The sequence below is a fragment of the Rhincodon typus genome, chromosome 4 (assembly GCF_021869965.1).
Source record: "Rhincodon typus isolate 14 chromosome 4, sRhiTyp1.1, whole genome shotgun sequence".
NCBI lineage: Eukaryota > Metazoa > Chordata > Chondrichthyes > Orectolobiformes > Rhincodontidae > Rhincodon > Rhincodon typus.
This window is the reverse complement of record NC_063335.1, coordinates 89,766,540-89,777,899: the sequence shown is the minus strand read 5'-3', so window position 1 is coordinate 89,777,899 and position 11,360 is coordinate 89,766,540. Positions and strand designations below refer to the sequence as shown.

Sequence of the window (11,360 nt, the reverse complement as noted above, 5' to 3'; positions counted from 1 at the left end):
ACTTCCTGATCTTGATCATTCTTCCACAATACATCAGCTCACACTTTTCAGAATTAAATTCCATTTACATCTATATTCCATCTATATCATTCAGTAATTTAGGGCTTTCCTCCTTGCTATGTAACACATCATTCTTTGTGTCATAAGCAAACTTATTATGTATCCTACATTCATGAATTCTAGAACTATTGCAGTCTATATGGTGTAGGCACATCCACACTGCTGTCAGGGATGGAGTTCCAGGATTTTGACCCAGTAACAGTGAAGAAATGGTGACATATTTCCAAGCGAGTAGCTTAGAGGGGAATTTGCAGGTGGTTCTGTTTCCATTTCCTTCTCAATGGTATTGGTCATGGAAGGCGCAACCTAAGACACTTTGGTGAATTTCTCTGGTGCATCATGTAGATAGTACATATTGCTGTTACTATGCATCAATGATGGAAGGAGTGAATGTTTGTGGTGTCAATCAAGCACGCTGCTTTGTCCTGAAAGGTTGTCAATCTTCTTGAGTGTTATAGGATCTGCACTCATCCAAGTATGTAGGGAACATCCAATCATACTCCTGACTTGTGCCTGCTGGATGGTTGACATATTTTGGAGATTCAGAAGGTGAGTTGCTCACCTTTTCTTGTAGCTACGCTATTTATACGGCTAGTCCAGTTCAGTTTCTTGTCAACCCTCGGGATGTTGATACTTGATAATTCAGTAATGATAATGCCACTAAATGTCAATGGACAATGGTTAGATCATCTGTTGTTGGAGATGGCTATTGTCTGGCATTTGTTTCATATGAACATTACTTGCTGTACTTGCTACTTGTCAGCCCAAGCCTAGATATTGTTCATATCTTGCTGTACTTGAACATGGCATGCTTCAGAATCTGAGGAATTCAAATGTTACTGAATATTGTGTTGTCATCAGCGAACATCCACATCTGACCTTTTGATGGAGAGAAAGTCATTGGTGGAGCACCTGAAAGTGGTCTAAAGCATGATCCTGAGGAACTCCTGTAGGATGTCCTGGAGTTGAAGTGACTGAGCTGCCATCTTGCTTTGTGCCAGGTAGGACTCAAAGCAGTGGAGATTTCCCCTCCCCCCAATTCCCATAGACTTCAGTTATGCTAGGGCTCCTTGATGAAACACTCAGTTAAATGCAGCCTTGATGTCAGGGGGAGTCATTCTCATTTCTCGTCTGGAGTTTAGCTTTTTTGTTCATGTTTGAACTAAGGCTGTAATGAGATCAGGAGCTGAGTTGCCCTGGCAGATCCCAAACTGGGCATCAATGAGCAGGTTATTGTTAAGCAGGCACTACCTGATTGCCCTGTTGATGACCCCTTCAATCACGATATTGCTGATCGAGAATAGACTGATGGGGCGATAATTGACTGTGTTGGATTTGTCTTGTTTTTTTTGTGTACAGGATAAATGTGGGCCTTTTTTCCACATTGTTTGGTAGATGTCGTTGTAACCATGCTTGAATAATTGGGTTAGGCACATGCAATTCTGGAGCACATTTCTTCAGTAATAATGTTGGAATATTGTCAGAATCCATAGTCTTTTAAATAGCCAGTGCCCTCAGCTATTTCTTGCTACCATGTGAAGTGTATTGAATTGGCTGAAGATTGGCATCTGTGATGCTGGGACCCTCTGGAGGAGGCCCAAATGGATCATCCATGGGTCTGATCCATTAGTTGTGGCATCCCTTAGCCCTGCATATCACTTTTTCAGGTTTTTGTACTAGTGCTGTTTGATAATGCGAGTAGTTCTATGTTGTAGCTTCACCAGGTTGACACCTCATTTTTAGATATAACTCACAGTGAGATTTGAACCAAGTCACCTGAATATAACCTGGGCTTCTTTCAGTTCATCTCCCAGTTGGACCCCCATTGATGTCTTTGTTACATCTAGATGTGAATATTCCAATTCCCTCCAGGCTGGTGTTCCACATTCTATCCTCCATAAAGTCAAGTTCATCTCAAATGTTTCAGCCTGTTATCTGTCTTGTAAAAATCCCTTTCACCTATCACTCCTGTGCTTGCTGATCAACATAGTGAAGCAACATTTCAATTTTAAAATTCACTTTCCTTGTTTTCATATCTCCACATACTGTCTCCCATTTCTATCTGTTTAGTCTTAAGCCTTACCAAGCTTTGAGATGTCTGTGCTCTTCTAATTCTGACCTTTTGTGCATCCTCAACTTTGATCATGCTGTGCCTTCAGCTATGTAGGTGCTATGTTCTAAAAGATTCTGCCTACCCCTCTTCATCTCACTGTCTTCCATATAAGACACTACCTAAAATACACATCTTTCTCCAAGCTCTTGATCATCTGACACAATATTTGCTTATGCGGCTCAGTGTCATGAACTGTTTTATTATGCTCTTTTGAAGCACTTTGGGATGTTTTATTATATTAAAAGTGCTATATCAATAAAATTGTTATTGTTTTTGATTAGTTTTGGATATTTTTAGATTGATTTGTTTCTAAGCCAAGATTCTACTATTTTTAGCAGCTGCATTCTGAAATTTTCTTTGTTTTGTTGGAAGAAAAGCAAAATTGTCTGGAGACATAACATTTTAAAATGCAATTGGAATTTCCCCAAAGGTTAGATGAGGAAAAAAAATACCCATTGTTTTACCAAACTGATTGTGTCAGTAGTAACACTTCCTGGGTATCCAATGCACAAATAATTTGAGACATGACAAGTGGTATGTGTAACACATCTGCAAAGAACAGTGACATTAGACCTATGGTTTCCAACTCTCTCCATATTTGGGGGTTAGCTTCATATCATGTCTGTTGTAAAGCAATTGATAGAGATTGATTGTCATCATAAGTTTGCATTCCTGTTGAATCATGTGAATACTGAGATGGTGCAAGACAAACTAGATTGACCCTAGGTTTTTTTTTTGGCTAGCAATTCTGTTTTTATGTAAAATTCAATTGCTCTAGTTTCAAGACCATTTCCATAATATACCATGCAGCTTTTGGTTCCTACTCTTTTTAAACAATCAAAATCAGGTTAACAGCCCTGATGGATCATTGTAAGAAAAATAAAAACTAACGATTAAAAGAAACTTAAAGAAGGAAATGGAAACTTACCTCATGCACCCCAAACCATGTGGTGCCCACTGGACTCTAAAGGCTTCTACTTTGCTGGTGAGCAACACATGCTCCCTCTACTTGGACACACAAACACAGATGAGAATGTGAAAGAGGGGTAGACAGTCAAGCACAACGACCCCCTCCACAGCCTGCTGCTTGAATATGTTAATAACCATTTTGGCCAGGCCCAGGACCAGACATATGAGGGGGCCCTCCGATCTGTCCGCCCCTCCGCAACAGTAGCCCACATCTCTGGGTTACTAGTCCAGTGACATTATCATTATGCCACCACCTCCTCAGCTGTCATTTCCACACACACAGGATATTTAAAAAGTATTAATGTTTTTTGATGTATCTCTGAAATAAAATGTACTGGTCAAACAGTCAGGGGTTATCCCGGTGGACAAATATATGATGATGGTATCACATCTTGTTTGTCCTCAAGGAATCAGCTGCTCTGTGTCAGACTTAACTGCCTGACAGGGCTAGGTTTTCAGAGTTCAATTGTTTTCAATATACAGGTTGCTTTGGCAGAGCATAAGTAGTTGTAGAAAAAAACTGCAAAACAAACCTGTCAAAAACAAACAACCCAAGCAAAGTCTTTGATGGTGATAATAAAATATTAAATAAAGGATTCTAGGGGAGAAAGCCAAACTAACAAAAACAATTAATCTGTTGCTGGTAACACTAGTTGTAAATTGAATATTGCCCAGTAACCTAAGGAAGCTTCCTGTTGCTTTTCAAATATTGATATCAGAGACATCAGAGCCAAGCAACATTTCAGAGCCCCCAATAGATCCTGTGTTATTTTTAATAATCTCAATTTGATCGATGTAAAGACTTCAAATCAAATCATTGCACAGGATATTCACAAAGCAAACACAGTACCTGAGTGCTAAGGGTCCTCTAATCACCCTCTAAATTGCCTGAATAGTTGGGCTGTCAGTTAAAATCTAATGTAAATGACAAGCACTGATAGCTGTACCCCTTTGGAACTGAACGGAAGCATCTGACTACAACCCACAGGTTTGTGACTTGATTGGAGTACAACTGATGCTAGCAAAACCCTTAGTAATTTAGTAGTTTGATTAACGATACTTGTAGGATTTATTGAGTGCAAATTCACAGGGAAATGAATTTAAGCCATTTGCTTCCATAATCATTCTCAGATAGAACTATACAAATTCTGTTTTATTTTCGCCATTTACTGTTTGAAAGAACCAACCTTTTGGTCACATCTTACTATCCCTTTGTAATTTGGTACATTGTTCTGCGCTAATGTAACACCCCTATTTAAGACAGGAGGGAGACTGATGATGGAAAATTATAGGCTGGTTAGCCTGACCTTGGTTGTTGGTGAGAGTTTAAAGGACGATATTTCAGAGTACTTGTAAGTGCATGGTAAAATAGGACCAAGTCAGCACGGCTTTGTCAAGGGGTGGTCATGCCTGACAAATCTTTTAGAATTCTCTGAGGAGATAATAAGTAAGTTAGACAAAAGATAGCCAGTGGATGTGATCTTTTTGGATTTCCAGAAGGCTTCTGACAAGGTGCCGCACAGGATGCTGCTAAATAAGATAACAGCCCATGACGGTAGGGGCAGAGGATTGGTTAACGAGCAGAAGGCAAGGAGTGGGGATAAAGGTGTCTTTTTCAGGATGGCAGTCTTGAGTGGCAGAACTCCATAGGGTGGCAGTCTCGGGGACCACAACTATTCACATTATACATTATACATCTAGATGAAGGAACTGAGGGCATTGTCGCTAACTTTGCAGATGTCACAAAGATAGGTGGAGGACAGACCGTGTTGAGGAGGCAGAGAGGCTGCAGAAGGACTTGGACAGGCTAAGAGAGTAGGCAAAGAAGCGGCAGACGGAATATGATGTGGGAAAGTGTGAGGTTATGCATTTTGGTCAAAAAAATAGAGGCATAGACTATTTCTAAATGGGGAGAAGCTTGTGAAATCTGAAGCATTTAGGGAATTAGCAGTCCAAGTTCAGGATTCTTTAAAGTCAACATGTAGGTTCGGTTGGCAGTTGAGAACAACTGCAATATTAGCATTCATTTCGGGAGGGCTAGATTCCAAGAGAAAGGGATGAACTGTTAAAGCTATATAAGGCTCTAGTCAGACTGCATTTAGGCCCTGTATCTCAGGAAGGATGTGTTGGCCTTGGACAGGGTCCAGAGGGAGCTTCTCAGAATAATCCTGAGGACAAAGTTTTGTCATATGAGGAGCACTTCAGAACTCTAGGTCTGTACTTGATGGAGTTCTGAAAGATGAGGGGTGGGGGGGTGGAATCTCATTGAAGCTTACAGAATAGTGAGAGGCCTGGATGGAGTGGATGTGCAGAAGATGTTTCCACCAGTAAGAGAGATTAGGACCCGAGGGCACAGCCTGAGAGTAAAGGCATGACTCTTTAGAACCGAGATGAGGAGGAATTTCTTCAGCCAGCGAAGAATCTGTGGAACTCATTGCCACAGAAGGCTGTGGAGGCAAACTCATTGAGTGTATTTAAGACTGAAATGGATAGGTTCTTGCTCAGTAAGGAGATCAAAGGTTATGGGGAGAAAGCAGGAGATTAGGGATAAAAAGCATATCAGTCATGGTCGAATGACAAAGCAGATTTGATGGGCCAAACTGCCTAATTTTGCTCTTATACCTATGGTCTTATGGTCTGGTAGTGAAAAAGTTTTTTTCTTTTAGTCCCATGCTCCCATATAAAAGTGAAATCAGGAAGCACTTTTCTCATGTCAAATATGTGAGAAATGTTGTGCATCCTTCCACAAGGCTGTAGATGATTGAAGTTAATTGAAGTTTTCAAGACTGAGATGGACGGTATTTCATTTCACACTGCAATGAGCATGGAGTTACAGATTGAGGATAGAGGAGCTGAATGGTCTACAGATGTTCCCTTGATCCACTGTGCTCTCCCCCTTGGTCCAATCTCTTTGGTCTGAAGTTTTTCTTTCCAGAATCATCTAATCCCCTGGAGGTTTCTAAGAAGTGACAGTACCTGTTTAAAAAAAAATAAAGCATTAGAATTAGATCAATAATTTAGATTAATGCTAAGTGGTAACATTTATAAAGTAGCTCATCAGATGTCTCAGAGTGATGAGCATACAAAGAATGACTGAAATCTGACTGTTGCACAGGACAAAAATAAGGTAATTATAAGGTTGAAATAGACTGGGGGGAAGGGTTGGCCTTGCCAGCGCAAAGGGGCCGCGCACTCCCCCTCACCTAGCCGCGCGCGCTTTCTTGCACCTGACTGCGCGCGCTCCCTCTCACCTGGACGCGCGCGATCCCGTTCACCTGGTGGCGCGCTCCCCTCTCGCGCGCGAGCCCTCTCCCTCGGTGGCGCGCGCCCTCCCGCCCTGTCACCTGGCCGCACGCGCCCTGTCACCTGACCCGGTTGCCGGAAGCACGCGCGTGAACCTTTGGAACTGTCTTCGCTCTTTTCCCCCCCAACACACCCGCTTCCAGCAGAAGGGCCTGAGTGGAAGCGCGCTCCGGCGAAAGGGGGCGGCCCTCCATCGCGTGCGCGCGCCTCCAAGGAGAAGCGCAAACAGATTCAGCCAAAAAAAAAACACCAGACACAACAGGAGCAACAACATAAATGAGAGAAAAAAGAAGAAACCCCGGAACCGAGATGGCGGAAGCGCCCATTGTGTGAAAACAAGGAGAGAGATAAACAGAAATCCACTCGGAGCAACTTAACCAAAGAATTTTTAAATATAAAGCTGAGAAACCCCAGCTTTCGGGATAAATAAATGAGGAGAGAGGATCTTCGCTGATGCTGTATTCCCCGTGCGACCATTCTGATTGGCAACGAGGGAATAATTTTACGGGTTTTTTTTTCTTCACAACATCGGTGGGGAGAAGTGGAAAAGTCGGGATGAAGAGTTGCAAGAAAAAGCTGCGCGTGTGAGAGGATAAAGAGGAAATAATACATTTTTTTTTAAAAAAAAGAAGAAAAAGGAAGAAAGCGCGGCTCCCGGTGGCCGAAGAATGGCTTCGAAGGAGCGGCTGTACGAGCTCTGGATGTTGTACTTCGCCAAGGTGAGTCCCACACCTGGAAACGCGGGGCCAGGGCCGCCAGCTTCAACATGCTGTCCCCCCCCCCCCCCCCGGCATCACTCTCACTGATTAGCTTCGCTTGCAAAGGAAAGCAAAAGTAGAAACCTGTTGTCAGTGCACCGTGACTGCAAAGCAATTTCTCGCGTGTTGCCTTTGAGAATAATCTTTTAATTCCACTTTTTATTTCACGTAAAAAAAAGTTATCGCGATTCCTCATTTGAGGAAATATAATTTGCAGGATAGTTGAAAGGTGCCAGTCTTTGTGTTGATTTGTAAAATGTTTATGGATAAGCCAGGCTGCTATGTCTGACGGTGATGTTGAATTAACCCGTTTATAAAGGCAATCCAGGACTTGTTGCAGCCAACAATTGCAATGTCTCTGAGGCACGTTGCGGTTTATTTGTGGACAGTTCAGTTGTTCATTTTCTTTGGGTTTAAAAAAAATGTTGTTTGAAAATAAGTTGGAGTGGTGTTCATTTAAATCGAGAAAGTGGTAGGGTGTATATTGCTGACCGATTTTCATTGCAAGTGCTAAAATGGTTTCATCTTGATGTTGTGGGAATGAGGTAGCAAACAAGAAAAAAGTTCTCGATACTTCTGTTTGTGTCTGAGTGAGGTGCCCAGTTGCAATATATTTGGGATTGCTCACCTTCGGAGTTATAACTGGTTCCGTTTCAATAACATGGTAATCTTTTTGCAAATTTGGCAGCTATTTCCAAATTGCATCCCTTGTACTTGGAGAAAATGAGCTGTATTTTTGATTTATCATTTCCTGAAGGTGCGTTTATTTTTGTTGAATTGATTATTTATTTACCTGCGTATTAGTTAACACATATGACGGTTTGTACGTACATATAACAGTGTGTACATTGTGTTAGAATTGACCGTCCCTAAAGGAGAGTTTGTCTGATTGGTCCGTATCGACTTTTGCTCCAGGAGCTGGGGTACGGTAACTCTACTGGGTCCGCAGGCGGAGCCACCTCTTCAACTGGAGCTGGCTGTATATGTCTGCGTGGAAGCAACTTGCAAAACCCAAACTCTTTACGGAAATCACACCTCAAACGTGAATTTTTTTAGTAATCGAGGGATTTATTGCCTCTCGCTGCTATTTATCTTGCTCGCGGCTCCACATCTCCCTCGTGAGATTTGGGTGAGACTGTGGTATGGTGAAGGTCTGCCCATAAGTCCCAGTATGACCTCAAAGCTTTTCTCCATACATCGCCCCCCCCGCTGCAGGCACGGACTTGTTGTCACCCGATTCGAAATGTTGACTCTGCTTTCTTCCAACAGATGCTGCCAGATCTGCTGAGTTTCACTAGCAATTTCTGTTCTTGTTCTGAAAGGACACTTGCTACCTAACCCTAGTGATTATTCTGCAGTCTTCACTGATGTACCAGACAGTTGTTATAATCAGCTGGTGAAAGGCATCACCTGCAGCTCAGATGAGTCTGCACTTGCAAAAAATTAGGTGTGGGAACTGTGGTATATAGTTTTCTACTTCCTGGAATCAAGAATCTTTGACGAATTCCAGCTCAGTGACCAGATTTGGAGAAAGAAATTGCGTGCACTGACAGCTTTGACAGTATTCTATGATTTCTAGAGATTAATTATACACACAAATGAAGACACCGTTGGCTGTGTTTCCTCAGAGCATTTCAGGACTCGTTCAGGTGCTTCTGGAGATAACCAAATATATTAGTGAAATGTACAATTGTTTTCAATTCGAGGTTTGGATTTAAGTGTAAGATGGGAGATGTTAATCCCTGCGCGGTGTCAGAGTCCAACCCAAAATAAATTTGAGATGTTCATTTCAAGATATTTGGGGTGGGGGCTGGAGAGCTGGTAGAGTTCTTATCATAGGACTGCCACTTACTGGAGGTCCACTAACATGATGATAATTCAGCATTCTGTTTGATGTGGGAAGATGAAATGGCAATCTATGCAAGTAATGAATATCTTTGTGACATTTCAGCAGCACCAGGATCTGTAACTAGTTGCCTGACAGAAGTGGCTCTGCTTGTACATGGACATTTCTTGTTCCACTGGCTGTATTCCCAACCTCCAGTGGCTCAACAACTCAATTATTGCATAACACCTTAAGCATTCCTTCTCCTTGCTCCGACTTCAGGCTCTGATTAGCAGCAATGCCATGAGAAGCCATGACCAAAACCAATTCTGTTGATGTCAGAAAGTGCTAAATAAACTCCATTTGGTGTCACTCCACCCATTAGCAATAAGATTATAAACTGAGAGTACGGTATTGCAGAGCGAGGGACCGCATAGGCATAAGCCTAGTTCTTACTGCTGTGTGGTCATAGTGTATTTAAAGCGAATGCATTGGTGAAATAGTTAAATGAAGCTTTCTAGATTTTTGCACTCAGCTGCTGTGAAAATTAAGTAAATGGTAAACAATGAGCAGATCAGAGCATTTCTGAGGAGAGGCCAAGTGGAGCATGTGCTTACAAGTATTGTGCTTAGCAAACTCATGTGACTTAAAGCAAACACAGATTCTCATGTACTTTGTAAGGAAACTGGAAACCAAATAGTGTTGCAATAAGAAGAATGACTTGTATTTAAGTAACATCTTTCAGAACCTCAGTAAACCTCTTTGCAATCGGTGAAATAAATTTGAAGAACAGTTGCTGTTTTAATGTAGGAAATGTTGTATTGGCTGGGAATTTGTACACAGCAGGGTATTGCAAACAGCAATGAAATTAAGAACATTTTGTCTAATTATTGATTTAAGGAGTGAATATTGAACGGAATAGCTGACATCCCCGAAACATCTTGAAATTGCCATACAAAGTTTTACATGGACCCAAGAAGGCAGACAAGACCTTGGTTTCATGCTTCACCTGAAGGTTGCCACCCTCCAGTCTAACACTTCCTAATTTTGTCAGGCTCTTCTCCAGTTATGTGTGCATTTCCTTTTAAAGTGAAAGAGCATCCCATTCAATGCATGAATCAATGTGGGCTGCTTGTGTGTCCTTTTGTGTAGTCCTAGCAATTATTAGTGAGGGTGGTGTATGTGCTACCTTCAACTGTGGCGTTGCTTGCTTTACTGCAGTTCATGTACTAACACTTCTGTTGGATCTTTACTGGTTGGCATCTGAAGAACAGAGAGTATAGTTCAGGAACATTATACTTTTATTAGATCTGTTAATTATCTATGGTGTAAGCTTCAGGCTTAAACACAGATCTATGTAATAGCTCAATAAATTGTTTTTAGAACTTGAAACATAACTAGCCGTCTCTAACTTTCCTTTGTTCTTTCCCAAAGCACTAATTTTGCTGAAATACACTCCATGTGTTCCAGTTAACTCCTTGTTCTATACCCATTTTTTTCATGTGTGATCCTGGTGGTTGAATGTCACAAGGCTCCTCTTCTATGGAAGGTGCCATAGCTCATCCTACCTTCACCTAATGTTCATGGAGACACAGACTGAATTTCATCGCCCATGCTAAGGGTACAGAGACCAATTATAATTTTCCAATGACCGCACTGGTTAATATCAACTAACCAAACTGAACATAAGTTAGGAAGTTCAATATGATTGGTACCTCACTGGAAATTATAGTCACCATGGATGAGTTGAATTAAACTTGTATCTTAAAGACCAAGGAGATGACAACAAATACCACTGGAGAAGCTGGAACATTCTCTTGCAAGTAGCTGGTGGGAGATCACTGAGTGGAGTTTAGGTTGCAACACATAGAGCAGTGTGAAATCTGAACAAGATGGATCAGTCTGGGCATTAACTTCTTGTCAGTAACACAACACAAACAGTGACAAGACAATATTCTATTCTATCCCTATCCAAACTGTGTAAGAGAAACCCTTGCAGACTTCACTGGTACAAGTGGTTGAACTCCCTGATTCTAAGAAGTAAATGGAGTACCTTTTAAGCTATATGTACCACAACATTGTAAGTTTGAGTTCTGGAAAATAAACAGATCTCAGCAAGGTTATTGGTAGAATGGGAGCTTGTGGAGTTTGAGGAACGGGTTGAGATGTTACGATTTACTGAAGAAACCAAGAGTTTCAAAAGTTGGAAATTGGAACATAGAATTATGATCAGCTGGTGGAGCAGACTCGATGGGCTGAATGGCCTAATTGTGCTCCTATATCTTATGATTTTATTGTCATTCATCCTGTTGAGCCTGCTCCACCATTCAGT

The 11,360-nt window shown here is 41.6% G+C and overlaps 1 protein-coding gene across 2 annotated transcripts in view; it reads left to right on the top strand.

Moving 5' to 3' along the window:
- Positions 1-6,634: 6,634 nt before the first annotated feature.
- The window catches only part of nbeal2 (neurobeachin-like 2), a 202,607-nt gene continuing 197,881 nt past the window's right edge, over positions 6,635-11,360 (top strand). For both annotated transcript variants that reach the window (XM_048595708.1, XM_020515436.2), the window contains exon 1: positions 6,635-7,164. In XM_048595708.1, the coding sequence (XP_048451665.1) occupies positions 7,114-7,164 (51 nt within the window). In that variant the 5' untranslated portion in view covers positions 6,635-7,113. The remainder of the gene's footprint in view (positions 7,165-11,360) is intronic.